This window comes from Ascidiella aspersa, chromosome 3, assembly GCF_963924565.1.
Source record: "Ascidiella aspersa chromosome 3, kaAscAspe10.2, whole genome shotgun sequence".
Lineage (NCBI taxonomy): Eukaryota > Metazoa > Chordata > Ascidiacea > Phlebobranchia > Ascidiidae > Ascidiella > Ascidiella aspersa.
Window position 1 is genome coordinate 570,774 of NC_139449.1, and position 19,574 is coordinate 590,347.

The following is a 19,574-nucleotide window of genomic DNA, read 5'->3' on the forward strand; positions in this document are numbered from 1 at the left end:
AGGGTGATACCAGTAGGTCCCAGGTGGGTGATCTTTAAGGATTGGGTAAACGTACTTCGAACTCTTGTTATCTGGACCTACTTCCACAAACACGTTATCGTGAGGTTTCTGCAGATGAAAGAAGTCGCGTCTATGATTTTGTGGGAAGCACGATTTCACAAACTTTGAAGTCTGTCAACCCTTTTTAATTAATTTAATCTTTCTGCATGTTGAGGAACGTCTGAGTTAAATCATCAAATTCTGAGACATAATTATGAAAAAAGTAAGGAAGGCCATCGTCATGCGTCCTTTGGTAGACTTCCCAATTTACTTTATTGTTAGGAAATTTTATTTTGTTAACCTACTATATTTGGTAAATTTCTATTTTAAGAGAGAAATCTCTGCATTGGGTCGTAATTCGTGACTAAAATTGAATAATAATTCTGTATCAGATCGGCAACAATATCATCCTAGTATCGGGAGAGTAAACATACTATCGATATTTTTACTTGGTATTGGAATCCAATATTAGGACAAGTTTTTGTGCTCATCTGATGTTACTCACCATCCCACTGACGTGCAGACCGTGGGTGTGGAAGTTTGTCACGTTGGGGAAGCTGTAGCTGTTGTGGCCCCCTGTGGCCCCAGGGGGGTTTCCCTCCAGGGTGTTCGTCTGGAACCAAGGATCCGGCAATTAAAATTATAAATGTAAATGCAAAACTTCAAGCAATAATTCTATTATGGTTGTTTCTCGACTTGCTGCTCTCTGAGCCTGTGTAGCTCAGTTGGTAGGGTGACTGTCCCGGTATGGTCGAGGTCGTGAGTTCGAACCTCACAGAGACAAAAAAACCCGAATTTAATTTAAGTATAAAATAAAATCACGTTTTTAAAAAAACAAAAACTCAAGTCCAAGTTAAGTCATTTGACCAAACCTCTTCAGTCAAGTAAATTTATTTAAAAACAGGGACTTAAGTGCACTTAAGTGAAGTGAGTTAAGGCGTTACAACAACGCTAGGATCTCATTCACAAACCAATATAACAACAGGGGTGCCGCGGCGCGCTGATGTGCCCTTTTTTTAGGGTGCCGATAGGTATTTGGGAATTTTTTAGAATCTTATTTTTGCTCGATTTGGAAGCTTCTTGGTACAACTATTTGTGTACGATTAGATACTATTACATCAAATAACATTTCCTACATACGGTATTTTAAGTTGATTGAGTTGTTAAAGTTCCATTTAGAGCGACAGTAAAATACTCAACAAAAATTCCAGTCAGGGTGCCGCAAATCTATTTATTATTTTGAGTGGTGCGTAAGCCATAAAAGGTTGAGAATCGCTGAATTACAACAAATCTAGAATCAAACAAATATCGAGGTTCCACTAACCAGTGTCATCTCAACCGTGACGCCTGGCCGGATGCGCCAAGTGGGACCGGGGATTTCCCCATTGTAGGACCTCCTGGACACGCTGAACCATTCGACCTTGAACTGCGTGACCTCCACGCTCATGTTGACCCGGATTAAACTTTTTCTTGCAATCAGCTGATCAGGTTGTTTGAAGGGAGATCCCCCTACACAAGAACAAGTTAAAGTTTATTAGTTTTTTTTTCTGTTTTCAGATTCTATGAAACTGTATAAACAACAATTGAAACGATTTTATCAATTCTCCCGGCTTTTATATTTTTGTTGAATTGTGTTTAGTTTCGAGGCACTTAAAAAAATATTGATCTAGAATGTTTAAAGCCCTTTCACCTCAAAAATATCCTTTTCATAATAGTAAGTGCTGAAACTTGTTCTAGGCAATACAAATTAAGAAAGGTCTTCGATAATTAACCAGCTATCCTAATTTATCGAAGTCTCATAGAATCCAAAACATAAAAATACAAAAAGAAAACATATTAAAAATTGATTTAAAGCTTTTATAACACATACAACTATTAGGTACTTGAGGGGTTTCGTGCAGTTTTGATATCATTTAAAAAAAATAAAAACAATGGCAACAAATTTTTTTTTAAATAATTTTTAACCTTGGTTACCAATAGTTGTTTCATTTTAGCAATCAAAATGATTTAAAATTGTTTAATTTTTATCTTACCGTACTGCTTAGATTTAAAAGCTGTTATTCCGATGCACAAAGATCACCGGATAAATTAGATTTTAATAACGAGATTGCGATTTCCGCTCGAAAAGGTGATTTGACGAAAAACGTTTGTTTACGCGTCTGTGACCAATCTAAAGCGACGTCCATCTAAAATCGCTTTTGAACCACTTTTAGTTTAGATATTTAGAAGTACTGTACATACGATTAACTAGTCTGTTATATCTTTATATACTTCACTTTCATTGTTAACTTTCGCTTTTTTACAAAATTTTCTCGTGCCAATTTTAAAGTGTTGTAATGAGTTCAAGACTTGACTTAAGTGCACTTCATTCATTGTTAATAAAACCTTGTTTGAAGTCTTTGGGACAAATGATTTGGTTGAAATTAAGTGCTTTTATTAAGAACATATTTGTAAAATTGTTTTTTTTTTATCTTAACTTCTACACAGAAAATATTTGGCCCGCTATAGCTTATCTTGCGTTTTTTAGTTATTGCCCATATTCCGTCAAATTTACCAATTTTTTACCTTGACTTGGAATTGACTTGGACTTATTTCATTTCCAAATTACTTATTTATTTTTTAATAACCAAAAGCGCCCAAAAATTCCATGTCCAAGTCGTGATCACTTTCTTGTTATCTTTGTGACTTTTTCTTACCTTTTAGCGGGCATGGTGACGTCATACTGCATGACGTCATTCCATTGATTGGCCGCACATTTGTGAGAAGAATGGTCACTAAAACAAAAGCTACGCTAATCATCTTGAAACAAAGATTCTCAATTGTCAAAATGCAATGCACAAACTTCCAAATACAGGTAAACTACGTATGTTTTACAAAACCCAAGTCTAATTCGCGTTGACGCAAAACGTCATGTTTATTTGATTCTAGCGAAGCGCTTGAAAGCAAACTTGTCTGTAATGTTCCAAATCTAAACGCACCAATTGCTGGCACCAGTTGCAACTCACGTTTCGCGTTTTAATACGTCCTGGTGAAAAACGCGATATTAAAAAAAAAATTATATTTGTTTAAAAATTACCGAAGTTTAAACTAAATGAATATATACATATATTTAGATTTTCACTTTAATTTTTTTTTGCCGAATAATTGATATGTCCCACCTTTTTAGGTTTTTGGTTTTTATGTTATTATCTTTAATTAGGGTAATTCCCGAAATAACACGAGACCTACAATATTTTGTAATATTACGTCAGGTATTAAAGCATTTTTGCGCAAATCACTTACCATTTTAATTTGTAGCAAACTTTTTGTTAATCATGATAAGCTTAACATTTTACCTTAGTTTTATTAAAGAAATTAAAAATAAAGCCACGCTTCACATTTTAAACATTTTTGTATTATTTTCTTGAAACTAACTTTGTTAAAAAAAAATATTATTAAAGGTAGTCTTCCTATAATTTGTACGTAATATCATTATCTACAATCTTTAAAAAAAATAAAAAAATCTGTTTTAATTTGTTTAATGAATTAACTTTAACTAATTGGAACGTAGGTAACTGACTAAATATGTTTAGTTATTGTCAGGTTTAGTGTGAATAATGTAAAAACTTGTTTTTCTAGACTGTCTTAGGAAAATGTCTAATAAGTTGAAATATGTCAACACTTTCTCAACTTTTTCACTTTCAATCATTAAGGTTTTCTTGTACACAAATAATGTATAGTGGAGGCAGATATCGTAGGAGGGGTAAGTAGTTATGTTTTGCATCGTGATACTCAAAAAATGGCATTTTTAAAATGCAAAATTGGGCGCTGGTCTAGAATCCAGCCAATTTTTTACAGTAACTAAACGAGTTGTAAAAACTAAAATTGCAAAGAATAAATTAATGTGGGAGAATAAACCTAATAAGAAAACTTGACCCGCACCCAAATAATGTCAACAATATAAACGCCCGGACAAAAATGCGGTAAGATTCAAGACCAGCTCTGCAATTGCAATTTTTTTGCACTGCTGGCCCAGTCTGCATTCTGTGGCAGGTTCACACCCGAAAGTTGTTGAAATCTATATGTGTGAATTAAGGTTCCTCTCAGGGAATGTTTTGATGGGAAATTCCCGGGATTTCCCGCAAATTAACAATCCCGAATCCCGGGAAATTTTTTTTATAATCCCGGGTATTCGGAAACCTAGCAAAACTTTAAAAATATTGCCGTTTTTGACTAATATAAAAAAAGAAAATTGTACCAACCATGTTAACGTCATTGACTGAGTTGTTTTTTTTGCGCTTACCAGCGGAAAAACCTAATTAAATTTATTCTAACAAAAAAAATGCGTCACAAACAAGGGTCCTGACTCGTATTAGAGAAGGTCTGGCGCTCCTTCAGTTATGAACGTATAAATTAATAAAAAAAACGGTCTTTAGATACCGCTTACCACAACGCAAATTATTTGGGTTAGAATGCGGGTTAGAGTTTGGGTGAGGGTGGGTCCAGCGGTATTATTAATAATAAACATAATAATACTTGACCCACCCTCACCCAAACGCTAACCCTCGCCTTAACCCAAACAATATGCGTTGTGGTATGCGCTATTTCTTTCTTTTGTTTTTTTGCATAACTTTCTACGTACATAAGTGAATGAACTCCCATAAATGAGCTTAATAAAATGTTTGAAGCTAAAATAAAAAAAATGCCAACATCAAAATGATGTAATTTTATGTATAATTTTTTCGTTGGGATCCCGGGATTCCCGGGAAGTTTTATTTTTCAATCCCGTTTCCCGGGAGTGAAAAAATCCGGGAAAAATAGGAACCCTAGTGTGAATAAATTACTATTTATTTAGTAACTTGCACACCTAAATTTTAGAAATAGGTTAGTCAACTAAAGTTGCGCTGGATTCACGAACTTCCGGCCACGCAAACAAAGATGTTGTTTATATGTTTAGGTTCTTCGAGGGGCCGAGGAAATCGCAACTTTTTTGACGACTCAAATAATCCTCACAGGTCAGGGGAAGGCCCTTCGAACTCAGGTCAAGGTCATGCTAGAGGTCATAATCGCCACGGTCGGAGAAGTGGTCGCGAAATTGGAATGTATTACGCCCAGAGAAGTCGCGCAAATAAAAAGAATCAGGAAAAAAATAATGTAAATTAATGTTATAGATGTTGTGCCTTTTTACTGATTTTTTTTAACCAGTTTTCTATTTAAAACCATTCATATGATTAAAACCAAGTTGTTAATCTGTTGATAATTTTAGTCGACAAAAGGTGCAAGATTCTAGTATTTTTAGTTATTTGGAGATTTTAATGGTTGTCATTTTTCTTTGCATTACCTGTTAGTCTTAAAAGCTTCACCTAACTACAAAACGTTTCTATTTTGCAGATGGCTGTTGTCCGAATGAACGCAGCACAAATGGGAACAGCACATTCAGCTCTCAAGCAAGTTGGAAACACGTAAGACATTAAAATGCGGAAGTTATCCACTTTGTAAAAAATTGAACGGCAAACACATTTTTAAACAAATTAGAAAAAAATTAAAACACCAAAAGCTTGTACAGGTTTGCCAAAATGTTGTTTAATCTAAAAGTAAGTTTGATTGTGGTTGGATTAATTTTTTGAAGTGTTAAATGAATTTTACTGTTTTATTTTAAAATATTATTTAAACAACCTTAAGTGATTTAATTTTCAGAACCCCAAAAGCTATATTTTTTTAAATCTATAGTGTCTTTGAACAATTTCATAAAAATGTTTGGCAACCTATTGTGTTTTTTATTGTTTTATATTTGTTTATTTTTTTGGTTAATTTTTATTTGATATTGTTTTATTGTTTTTCAATTATTACCTTTTGCTTTGCTAACTATCTATTGTTTGGCCATACATATCCTATATTACTTATATGGAAATTGCTAAATTTACTAAATTTAATGTTGCTAAATTACAATATTTATTCAGGGAAGAAAGTGATGAGATGGTTGATCATTTGACTTTGTTCGAGGTATAGTTTGTTATTGTATTTCAAGAACTTTTACAAATCTTGTGACTTTTCACCTAAAAAACTTACTTTCAGGATGATTTTGCAGCAAGCCGCGCCCAAGCTTTCCAAGATAGAAGTAAGACTTGATTATTTACTCGCTGTCAAATATTAATTGTTGTATTTATAGTTTAATTTTATATATCAATCTCCTATACTTGACATTTTATTCTGATTCCCGATAGTTTGGAAAAAAAATCTCAATTCGATCCAAAACCCAATGATGTCATTATTTTATGGTCGAACAAGTAAAATAGATGAAAGTAAAACGTTCAAATATCTTTCCAGGTTTAACGCTGAATTTGCCGATTTAAATTAATAATGTCTGACATTCCTAATCTTATAATAGATTACTAAATTTTAACTCCACACATATATATATAAGATTTTTGCCAATTTATTTATAAATATTTTAAACAAACTATCCAATATAAATAATAATCCAATATAAATAATAATCTTTCAACTTACCAATCTAATAAATAACTGTTTGTTAAATTGCCAAACCACCATAGAATATTGTATATAATTTTTGTTGGTGTTTTGAATGGAAGGAGCACTAACTGTATACATTCAATTGCTAATTTTCTTTTATTATTTTGTAGAATACAGTTGGTTTCAACCTTCCAACTCTGACCCTGGATTGGATAAAACACTTTTGGAAGAATCTCAAAGAAAACTTGATTCTCCGTCGTTTAAAAAAATGCAGGAAATAAGGGCAAGGCTACCCTCAATCAAAATGAGAAAGGTTAGATATTGGAAATAGGCATTTAGTAATTGTTTTATTAAGTGTTTGTTTGGTTTAAACAACATAAAACTGTGGATAGTTTTTCACAATGAAAACTGTCTTTTATATTGAACTCTGCAGGCAGGATTTAAAAAGAACATAGTTTGTTGACCTCTGCTATAGATCAATAATGTATTTACCAACTGTAAGCACCTATTTGTGTGATTTAAATGCTACCGGTGTTGTAAGCCAAAACATTTGGTAACCACTAAACTTAATAACTAAAACTTGTTTTTATTGTTGATAATCTCTTGTTCTTTTGATAGGATTTAGTTGAAATAATTGACTCGAACCAAGTCGTTGTTATAAGTGGGGAGACTGGGTGCGGAAAAACAACACAGGTTTGTTTAGAAAGTTAGATTGTAATATAATGTAAATACGTCTATCACTTTGTGGACCGATAACCATTTTTTTTTGTTTTTGCAAACTGATCCAGAAAATATCATATTATGCAAATTACGTTCACTATTTAACTACATTGGCTGATATTATCAATAACCAATGTATCAGCCTATCTCTACTCCAAAATTAACCTAATGAAAGATTATTTTATTAACTGTTTTGAGTTTTAAGTTTATGGAAGAACTTGCAATTATTATTGTAAAGTATTTTATCAATAAACCACAACTCTCATCTATTGGCATTTTTAAATTTTAGGCGGTTTTAAATAATGTCATCTGTATTATGTAATTTCAATTGGTTAAAATAGTATAAGCCACTGCCATGATTGAAGGTATTTATTTAAAATATTTTACAATTGTGATGTAGACCTAATGTTTTATACCTTTGTGTGATTTCTAATGTTTACCTATATATATATAATGTTGTATGTTTTAATTCATAAACAACTAATTCAGGCAACCCTACCATGTCTAGAATTCAGGGTGTTTCAAAAACATGAAAAAAACACTTTTACCAGCCTTAATAATAAATAAAGTTACTTTTGTAGATACCTCAGTACATTCTGGATGATGCCATCAGCAAAGACGCTGGCTCTACTTGTAAGATTGTGTGCACTCAGCCGCGAAGAATATCTGCTATATCTGTAAGTATAAATAAATAATTTGAACCTGAGTTAAATACTTTTAGTTTGTTGTGTGTCGTTTTTGTTAATAAGGAATAATAAGGTATATTCCGGTTACAAATATATGTGTGATTACAGTTTAAAGACCTCTTTATAACCGTACTGTGTTAATCCTAACATCTAAACAAAATATTAGTTGTATGCAGCCAGTAGAAGGTTCAAAGTTTGTTTCAAAAATTTAAGTCCAAGATTTAATACGAATTGAGGACTAAAGATTTTTTTTAATGGAGAAATATATTTTTGTTTTCATCTTAATAAATGACTGACACAAAAGTCTAAAGAATATAACCTTCAATTTAAACCTTTTGTCAACATATACTTGAAGGAAGAGGGTTATATTTTTAATTTCTGTTTTTATAGTTTGTTTTAACTAAAATTCTTTAGATGTTCGTAAACTTGAAACAAACTTGTTGCCTGGTGGTTTTTAAACTTTTCTTATGATGCCTTTGAAAAACTGTATTTGACTTACGATGCAATCAGCTATAGGGATTTTACTAATTTGGACTAATTATTAATACAAATGCTATTTTTTTTAATGATATATTTCAGAAAACCGTAATTACTTGCTGCATTTCCTAAAATCAAATTAAAGTGCACATTTCAGGGAAAAGTAGTAGTTGTGACATTTTTATTCCCCTAATTGTGTTTGGGTACAAAACAGAATGATTTGGCGATGCCTTAAAAATTAAATCAACATACTAGGGCAGCTTTATGTCTCGTTATTCCACTTTCATGGACTATCAGCACTTTTTCCTCTGTTTAATAAAAATCTCAAATCTGGGTTTAACTAGCTTATATTTAAAATAATGTATGTTTGTGGCTGAGAATCGCTGTGCAAGGGTTTTCACATTTAGTCACGATAACTTTTTCATTTGCACAAGATTGATTATTTCAAGGAAATAATACCTGAAAACATTTTATTATTGCAAATTAGTTTAAATATTAAACAGTGACAATACAATGCTCTTGGAAGCTGAAGTGATGCACAGTTAAAGAACCTCTAGTTTAACTACAATTAATCTTTTTTTTTACCTCAAGATTGCGCAACGAGTGTCCCAGGAGCGCGACGAAGCTTGTGGTCGTGGCAACAGCTGCGGATACCAGATCCGACTCCAAAGTGAACTTCCTCGTCAACAAGCGTCCATCTTGTATTGCACAACTGGCATCCTTATTCAGGTAAAATATAATAAATTAATTCTCCAAAGAATTAGGAAAACACATTGTTGTTATTTTTGTAAAGAATAGTTCTTAGTTAGTCTAATAATTTTAAATCTCGAAAAACTATACCTAAATAAAAAAGCTAACTAAAAAGTTTTGATTTTGAATTGATACGCTTTTACATCGTTATCTTTAAACGTTGCAATAATACTGTGAATATGCAATGGTGAACTCATATATTTATTTGTGTTGAAGTGGCTTCAATCTGACCCACAATTATCTCGAGTCAGTCACGTGATCCTCGATGAAATCCACGAACGAGATCTCCATTCCGACTTTCTCATCGCTCTTATTAAAAACATTGTGGCTATTAGGTGAGTGGTTTAAAAAGGATAAAATAATAAATCATCATGTTATTGTTGTTGTATTCAAACAGTTAAAGCAGAATTGGCAACGCACAGATTACTGCATTATTAAGAATGTGCGATAATATTCAATCAGAGCCGAATACTCGATGTCAAATTATAGTATCGTGCCCCAGGGTGGTATCCATATTTTTACAAATTTATTAGTTTTTTCCCCATTTGTTTGCAACCCACTAACTGGGTGATTTTTTTGGAAAATAGTAAATAAATGTCTGATATTGTTAAAGCTGAAGCACATTTTAATTTTATAAGCTGGCAATTTCACGTTTGTCCTTTTAATTCCATCAATATTACTTGTTTGACCGTATTATAAAAGCACATCGTAAAACCATACTTTACAAAATACGGTGAAATCTCTAGTAAGTAATTTCACATTAGCACTACTACCATATATAGAACTTATTCTATAAAACCAAACTAAGAATAACATTAATGTCGGAATTAGACACATTTGGAAAGTTGACCTAAACAGGACTACTACCTAATAGTCAATAACGTCTAGATCTAAATAAATCCTAAATGGCCAGAATAAGGTCTAGAGAACTTTTTACCTAACCCAAATCCCCAGCCCCTAATTTTGCTTTGAAATCACCTAACAATTTCTAACCCCACCGTTACCGCCCCTAACCCAAAACAGATCCGGCTAGTTTATTCCTCATTCTGCCGCAGATATTACTGCTCTTTTAGTTTACTGTGTTGCTCTTAATACTGTTGTATAATTAAACAACTATTGTTTCGCAGGAAAGACCTCAAAGTGATACTTATGAGTGCGACTTTAAACGCCGAGCAGTTCGCCGAATACTTCGGGAATTGTCCGAAAGTTAATATTCCCGGCTACACTTTCCCTGTGAAGCAATATTATCTGGAGGAAGTTATGGAAACTATAAAGTCAGTATTTATTTGTCGTTTCACATCTATTCAACGCTATATATAATTGCATTTTTTTTTATAGCTACAAAATTAAACTTATATGCAGAATGTTTTCAACCTGTTTTGCGGTAACCTGAATAATAAGCGTAAATATAGCAGATGACCAATTATCTTTACTAAACTTTTCTTAAAGAACGAAAAATAAGGCAAATAACATTAATAAGTTTAAATTTAATTAGTATACGCCATTTCTTCGTGTGAACTACTGCGGCCGGCGACCCAAACAAATTTAACAACCACACAATTTTGTTCGCGACCCATAACTTGAGAAACTTTTTTTGTTTTTTATTATTTTTTACAACGCTGTTTATCTATGACTTCGACTATTATAATTTTAAATAACTCTTCAGCTAATTTTATAAATATCTGTTAATATTACCTTGAATGTTGGTTATTTACCCTAAATATATGTCAATTTATAATATTTCACAGCTAACACATAAAAATACTAAAAAAATTCAAAAAATGAAAAAAAAAAAATTTCAAAGTCTCGAAATTTAGTTTGAATAACTTAAAAAAACAAAATTTAATTTAATTTAAATAAAAAATATGTTTTCAGTATGTTTAAAAATGGTTGCAGATTTTTAATACCCATTTAACATATATTTATTTAAAATTTTGTTCTACTTTACCAAACCCACAACCCATAAACATGTGTATCGATGCAGATACGAGCCTCCGGATGCCGCTTTCGACCACTTCGATCGGATGCAAAGTGGGAAGAGGAATTGGAAGCAAATGCGGTCCACGAGCCGGGAGGAAAGAGCTGAGATGCAAGATGAGAAGGATGCTTACCTGGAAGGACTTCAGCAATTCAACAACCAACTTAAAACAAAGTAGGAGGATTCTCTTTTGTGTGACTTGGTAAATACTTGATAAAGTTAAAATATTTTATTTGACTTTCCCAAAGAAACAAAAACATAAATTTAAAAAAGCTTTTAAAACTCGATTAAAGTTTTGACTTTTTGACATTAGGTAGGGATTAAAAATAAAAAATACTTTGTTGTATATGTTCGCTTATTTAATATTTGTACGTTAAAAATAATATCCACTGACGATGGCTTGGTTGGCGAAATATATGTGGGAAGTAGAACTTCGACATGTCAACATCAAACACAAAACAAAGATTGTTAGGCTTTCAATAGTAATTTACAAAAATATTTTCTCAGTAGGGATTCAAATTTTCACTTGTCAGTGGAGCTAAATTGTGGTTTGTTCGAGCACATTCCATGAAACAGAACAAATCAGGTTTAATTTGCATATGGAAACACAATTCAAGGTGTGTTGTCGTTATAATACGCTTAACGGTTATTTTAACAAACATCTGGAAATTTAAACAAGTTTGAAAAAGTCTTGGTTGGCCTTGAATTATAATTTTGCAAAAATATTTAAAACACTTTTAACAAAATTGCCCAACTAGTAAATCTATTTTATTTCCTAATCCTTTCGATGTTCCAGGTATCCTGCGTCGCTTAGCAACAAGATCTGCACGATGGACGCTTTCCTCCAGAAAAACATCGATGTTGATTTGATCGGTTCCTTGATCCGACATCTCATCCTGCATCCGATGTCCGAGGAAGCGAGAGGAGGAGCGATCCTTGTGTTCCTCCCTGGGTGGGAAGACATCAAGAAGCTCAACGAACTCATCTCCGCAGATCGACGATTCTTCTCACCAGGTTGCAACTTTACAAAAAGATGAACAGGAAAAACGGCTTGTTACTTAACTTCTCCGACCAGATTACGAGTTGAAAATGAATTACAAAATCAATAGTTCGTGTAAATTGACATCATCTCTATAAATTCGTTTCGCAATAACTCTCAGGGTTGGCACGAAGTATTTCAATTTTTAAAAGTGTTGTCTTTAAATTGATTTGGGCATTAAAAAGTTTGAAAAAATCTTTATGTTTTTCAAAAATTATTTAAATAATCTTTTAATTTAATTGTTGAATAAAAAGTGTGAAAGTGTGATAGAAAAACAAAGAACTTGTCATTATGATGACCTTGACATTTATACTGTTTTGTTTTTCCAATTATTTTCAAAACATCTAGTTATCCAACGTTGAGGGTTAGGTAAAAAGGTTCTTATTCGATCGGGTTTAGGTCTTATTCCGATGTAAACCTTATTTCGACTTTGGGTTTTAATCCTATTTTGGTTTTATAACTGCAGTTTCCCTCTATTTTAATGTTAATCTAATCTAGGTTTATGCACGTCGTTCTCATACAAACAATGTTTAGACAAGTTCCGTGTGATTAAAACTGTAATATAAACATTTGCAAGTTGCAGCAAGTGTTTTGAGGAAACTTACTTGTTTTTTTAGACAAGTTCCGTGTTATTCCTCTCCACTCTATGATGCCGACTGTAAACCAGCAACAAGTGTTCGACAAACCTCCACCAGGAGTCACTAAGATCGTGATGGCCACCAACATCGCAGAAACAAGGTTGTGAGATTGTGTCTGTATGATTACAACATTCATAGGGTAATCAGGTGGCACTATATAAAGACGTATTGTATTGAAGTCTTGACAAATTTGCTTCATCAGGTCAGTTATTTAGATTTAAATGAATACGGGCATTTACAACGATTGGAAACATGTATAGCTGTCACCAAGCGTATATGTGTATTGCAGGGTTCGTAAAAAGTATTTGAAATGTCTTCGGAAGGTTTTCCACAAAGTCCTACAATAATACATAATACTTACCAGAGGAGCTGTTTTTCATTAAAGGCTTCGAATCTTTAAAATTATTTAAATGTCTTTCTATTGATTTGCCTGCTGAAAAGTCTTTAAACAAACATACATTTTTCAAAAAGTCCAAATACTAAGCGTAAGTACAACAGCAAAGCTTGGGTGAACCCAATTCTACTCACTAAACTTTTTGTAAGCGAACATAAAAAATCCGAGGCAATAAGTTGGAGATTAATTGATATGAGCCTTGTCTTCCAACTGCGTCCACAGTATTCTCAAATTTAGAAAAACTTGCTGAAAACTAATCTCAATAAATCAAACCACACAAAACTACTGCAGTCGGCGACCCAACCAAATTAAACGACCACCAATGAGTTGAGAAACACTGCGCCTTTAAACCGTTGTTACTTCCAACTCTTATTCCCCCCAGCATCACTATCGACGACATCGTATACGTGATCGACTGTGGCAAGATTAAGATGACGCATTTCAACACGAGTAAAGACCTGAACGTGTTCGCGGCTCACTGGGGGAGCAAGGCGAACGCAAGACAACGAAAGGGACGGTCTGGAAGGTAAAGTTAATGTGTCTTGTTTGAGTTTGTTTTATATGCATCTTGAAGTAAAAAAAAAGTAAGACCAGTGTTTTTTTTAACCATTTTATTGTGTTGAACTTGACACTTGTGCTGTTTTGTTTTTCAATTATTTAAAAAACCTCGAGCGATCTAATTTTAGGTTTTTAAAAGCCACAAATTAACTTTAAAAGTCTCCAAATACTTTTTACTCTGTTTGTTGATTCTCCAGGGTCCAGGCCGGCTTTTGTTTCCATCTTTTCACCAAACTCCAGGAATCCAAGATGGAAGAGTTCATGACCCCGGAGATTCTGAGGACACCGCTCGAACAACTTTGTCTGCAGATAAAGGTAGCTTTGTTGCGCAACACTTGCCAGAGATTGCGCAATCATAGATGCCTTGTAATTTTAATAAACATCAAGTAATTTAACGGGAAAGTAGTTGTTTGGATGTTGAGTGTGTTTGTATGAATAGAAGTATCCCGCCAAATATTGTTAGTTCTGTTTCTGTAAGGGGCAAATATAGATTAACCTACATTTCAAGGGTAGGATCGCTGAGTTAAACCGTAAATCATGGCTAAAATTGCTACATTAATTTGGTTAAACCTTGGCCTAAATTAAATTCCTGTATTAATGAATGTTTTTATAACTTGTATTAATCTATATTGCTTAACTTTCAACAATGTTTCTTCAGATTCTTCGGCTTGGGACGATCAAGGACTTCCTATCCAAGGTCATGGAACCACCGGAGGAGGGCGCTGTTGAGCTCTCCGTGCGGAAGCTGACATCACTGGGTGCACTCAACCATGACGAGTCGCTGACCCCCCTGGGATATCACCTGGCGAGGTTGCCTGTGCCCCCCCAAATCGGTACGCACCTGACGCAATTTGGTGTTCTGCTGTTTCAAAGGTTTAAACAGTGGTTGCCAACCTTATGTGGCCACATCACCTACAATGACGTAACTTCTAGTTGTTATAGTTTGCTGAAAACACTAATGACTACTTGCCAGTGTTGTAATGACATCACAGGACTTAATTTTTTCCGGCAAAATTTTGGTCTAATAATGACTTGGCTGGGCTTGACTTGTTATTGATTCAAAATACTTGAGTGCGACTTAATTGATTTCAAAATGACTTGTTCCCATTACTTGCCACCCAACCATAAAAATTTATGTTTTATTTGTTTGATGCGCACATTGCAGTAATATTATGCCAAGTTCCTTCGGAAAAGCTTACTAAAATCACTCAACCTGAGGACTGTGATCCAAGCAAGGTCAGTCTAGTAAACCAACTAGTCTACTACGGCTACAGCAATACAGCATGGCTGGATCGCAGATATTTTTTGCACATGTTGATTCAATGGCTAGTTACTGAAACCTTACTTCTACAAATATTGTAGTATGTTTAAAGCCACTTATTTTTTCCAGGCAAGATGCTGTTGATGGGAAGCATGTTCCAATGTGTTGATCCAATCCTAACAATCGCAGCCTCGTTAAGTTTCAAGCAACCTTTCGTCTTCCCCTTGGTAAGTCCAACATTAAAACAAACTATTGGAGCAAGTCCAACGTTGTATGCTTTATATGTAAAAATGTTGTTTTCATAAAACGCTTCCACTGGACAAGGACCACACACATACCTTTACATCAACTGTTGATACCAAGCATAGTATTGGTCAAAACAGAAGCCCTGCTAATTATATTTCATCACAATGTGAATAGGTTTCGAAAATTCGGAGAACAATTATAATCAGTAAAGAAGCTGTTTTTGAATAATACGTTCTTTTAGTATTTTCGGCAGATTTGCAGATTGTTATTTGAAGGATTTTATTTCTTTGCACAAACTTTTTTCGCAACTAACCTTGTACACGTCAAAAACATTGTGGACAGATTTTTCAAATTAAAATTCCGGCGAACTAACAACTGTTAATTACGAAACACGCGCACAACAAGCAACAATTAAGTATATGCAAGGGTTTCGGACTAAACCTATTGTTACGTCACCGTTTCTTTGTCACGTCACAGTTTCTTTGTTACGTTACAGTTTCTTGTGTTGCGTCACTGACCCTTGTGTTACGTCACCGACCCTTGTGTTACGTCACTGACCCTTGTGTTACGTCACTGACCCTTGTGTTACGTCACTGGTCCTTGTGTTACGTCACTGATCCTTGTGTTACGTCACTGATCCTTGTGTTACGTCACTGACCCTTGTGTTACGTCACAGGGCAAGGAGAAGGAGGCTGACGCGCGGCGCAAGCGGTTGGCGGGAACTCACAACAGCGATCACTTAATGTTGGTCGAAGCTTACAATGAGTGGACGAAATCTTGTTCAAGGGGAGATGGCGAGGGAAGGGAGTTCTGCTGGAGGAACTTCATGTCGCCATCCATACTGAAGGTGGGTGGCCATAATGGTAGAGTAACCCTCTAAGCTAGAAGTGTTACAAGGAGTAAAATACTGTTTTTGTAGATGTTGAAGGAAATGAGGAACCAGTTCTTACGTCATTTGCGCGACACTGGATTCGTTCTTTCGTCACAATCCGCTCGCGATCTCAACCTTCACTCAAGAAAACCCGGGGTAAGTGACCTTGAAACCCGGGGTAAGTGACCTTGAAATCACGTGGCTGCGTGACCTTGAAATCACGTGGCTGCCTTACCTTGAAATCACGTGGCTGCGACTCGTATCTCAAGTTCGAAACTTGGATTGCACGTGATATTGTAACGATTTAGCTGGTGTTTCCCCTTTTAATGGAATATTTTTACCTTAAAACGTTTTTTTTTTGATAAAATTGTTTCTCTGCAGATACTAGAGGCGGTAATATGCGCTGGTCTTTACCCGAACGTTGCAAAGTTAACGAAGAAGAAACCAGAACGACCTCCAAAGTTGAGTTCCCGCACAGAACGAAGACTCTGTTTCCATCCCAAGTCTGTGAACAGCTTCAAGCCGAGCGGGAGGTTCAACCAGCAGTGGGTTGTTTACTACGAGAAGCTTAAGAGCATGGAGGTGGGGATTGTCAGTGCTGTGAACAAGTCATTTTGAAATGACTTAAGTTCCAGTCAAGTCATAATTAAAGCAGGTCAATACCAAGTAAAATCTCTGTCATAAAAATTACACGTTAAGCTATTCAAATTGAACTCGTCCCATTATGAGCAACATCTTAACTAAAAAATACCAAAAAGGCAATAGAGAGCAAATTGTTTTTTATGCAACAATTCTCGTTTGTGTAAAAGACTTAAGTCAAACTAATCATTTAAAAACATTGATATAAGTCATTGCAACACCTGTTGTCTTCAGACTTGCTCTTTTAATTGTGCGTTACACAATAAAATGAAAATTTTAATGCACAAAAAGGTTACCTCTTAAAAAATCTTCTACATTAATTAGCATTACATGCCGCTTAACAATGATGAGACAAGCTTCGTCACCCCAGATCGAAATAAACATATTTAAGTTGATAATATAGGTCCTTAAATTATTCCAGTTTTTTAATTCACAACCAGTTAGTTAGTATTAGTTAAGATTTGTTGTTGTTTTACTTCAGTCGGCCACTGAAGGTCAGAAACTCAAGAAGTTATGTTCCAAGCTCTTACATATGTTGTTCACTTTGTGAGAGTTGTGTAAAAATCTATAAAGGTTAAATATGTTCCTCTTTAATAGTAAAGGAATGCTTTTTTTGTAGCGTACAAAGCCACTTACGTCTAGCTTAAATGTCCCGATACTAATCGTCCGACGGGTTATTTTCGTTACAGTTAAGCGATAACTGATAAAAATCCATTTTTCGACTGGAACGCAATCATTTTCGAAACAAGTCTAGCATGCAAAGCACTTACATCAAGCCTAAAAAAGTCTCACCACAAGCTTCAACAAATATTTCTCGCTTAGCCAACTAATTTCAATTCAATTTCTCGAATGCCTGTATGATGCAAATCATTAGACCCCCATATATATATCAACCATTGAGCCTACCTGAAACCCCATATAAACTATAACCAGTTCCTTTTCCACAACCTTTTAATTAACTATAAGCTGTATAATGGTTGAAAATGTTCTTTCTTCTCAACTTGTGTTGTCGTCCAGATCAACTTGCTTGACAGCAGCGAAGTTTCTCCTTACCCGATCCTATTCTTCGGCGGCGACATCCGGAGCTACAAGGATGAGGAGGGGACTGATATGATCGCAGTTGATGATTGGATTGAGTTTAAAGCGAGTCCTGAAGTCGCTGCAACTGTGCAGGTGAAACTGAGCTTCTTGGTGGAAATGGGTTGCTAAATGATTTACAACGGCTAAGACTACGCTTGTTCTAAAGCAGGGTTTGTACCTTGTTTCACCAGGGACTCCTAAAAATTTTTTGCTTCGCGCGGACCGGGGTAGACAAGGAAAGACGTCATAACGTGACGTCACAATAAAAATAGACTTGAAAAATCTGCTGTTTCCGATTCAAAAATTGTGAAAGCACAATGGAGTCTAAATATACAAACATATTTTGTTTTTAATTCAACACTATTATTTGAAAGATAGATAGATATATGATTTTATTTGGAACATCAAAAAAAACAAAAAAATGAAAGTGGTCGAAATCAAAACATTTAGCAATATTTGACGTTTCCAGGAGACAGCGAAAGACCGTAAGGTTCATCGAGTCAGCTGTCTCCTGGTTTGAAAAAATTATTATTTCTGAAATATACACTAATATTTCAAGTAAGGCTTCGTGGACCCCTTGAACTAGGTCCATAGACCCCAGTTTAAGAACCCTTGACCTAAAGTGTATTGAGTCAGTGTCGATAACGTATACCAAGTGGTATTATCGTCACTTGTACGATTCTATATTTCGTGCAGTTTTTGCTTTATTGTTGACTTGGCAACATTTAGTTTGTGTTTTACTTTGTGACTTTTCTTTAATTCATGCATATTTTTTAGCAACTTCGGAGAGAACTCGACAAAATCCTAGCGAAGAAAATCAAGGAACCTTTTTGTGACTTGGACAGCTCCGATCATTCTGTCCTTAACGCCATCATCGAAATATTATCGTCAGAATAAAACATTTGCTTTATTTATTAAAGTTAGTCGAATTTTATACCGAGTCTTTTTTTTTTAGGTAAAAAACAAAGTGATAACTAATAAGAATATCAAAGCCCATACAAAAGTAGGTATCATTTTGAACGTTTCGAATTTATTCGATACCTACCTCTGTATGGCCTTTGATATTCTTATTACGTCTTACTACAACCTCCAATAATTATGCTCCAAAGTGATAACTACTACAACCTATCATTACTTCAAGATACCGTACCTCGTGATTTTCCGAATATACCCGTAATTTCAGCAATAAACATTGTGGCAATATGGGGACTTTTACCTTGAACTATCCAGTTCAGTGAAAAAAATAGAAATCTGACGTTTGGTGTTTATTAAATTGAAGCAAACTACACTTAGATGGTACATTATTAGTGGTTCTACAACTAGTCATAAATGTGCCCTAGACTGCCTTTTTCAAAAATAACAACCCTAGCCTAAACCACAAACAAAATGGCGGAATGACTTCCATCCCAATGTACAGTTCTATATCTCGTCCCTACCTCGTGGCTTGTAACTTAATGATGTTCGAGAAGTTGGCCTTAACTAATAAATTGCGCGGCTGGGTGAACCATTATAAGCACGTGCTAAAGGCATTCGGGGAAAGTTGGAACCATTATTGTCGGATTTCTTAAGACTGCACACAGTTGGAAGGCGGAATAGCATATGTCACCCATTGATTGCTGAATATCCACGCTGTTAGAGTATGTTAATGGGTGTAATACAGACTGTAGAGTCGGAGCCCTTTGAAGTCAGTTTATTTGGCTGGAGTCGGACTCGGGACTCCTTAGTTTTTTGGGTTAGATTGAAAT

At 34.6% G+C, this 19,574-nt stretch overlaps 1 protein-coding gene across 1 annotated transcript; it reads left to right on the forward strand.

The window, feature by feature from the left end:
* Window positions 1–3,666: 3,666 nt before the first annotated feature.
* Window positions 3,667–18,726, forward strand: LOC146157974 (ATP-dependent DNA/RNA helicase DHX36-like). The gene is made up of 23 exons (XM_083383414.1): window positions 3,667–3,781; window positions 4,976–5,172; window positions 5,410–5,480; window positions 5,979–6,021; window positions 6,094–6,136; window positions 6,663–6,805; window positions 7,111–7,185; window positions 7,794–7,889; window positions 8,967–9,104; window positions 9,342–9,460; window positions 10,253–10,399; window positions 11,110–11,277; window positions 11,900–12,117; window positions 12,760–12,880; window positions 13,557–13,700; window positions 13,930–14,047; window positions 14,391–14,565; window positions 15,123–15,220; window positions 15,916–16,086; window positions 16,159–16,266; window positions 16,492–16,692; window positions 17,767–17,922; window positions 18,607–18,726. Exons 1-23 carry the CDS (start codon window positions 3,691–3,693, stop codon window positions 18,724–18,726), a joined length of 2,961 nt encoding a protein of 986 aa, XP_083239540.1. The 5' UTR covers window positions 3,667–3,690.
* The last annotated feature ends 848 nt before the right edge of the window (window positions 18,727–19,574 follow it).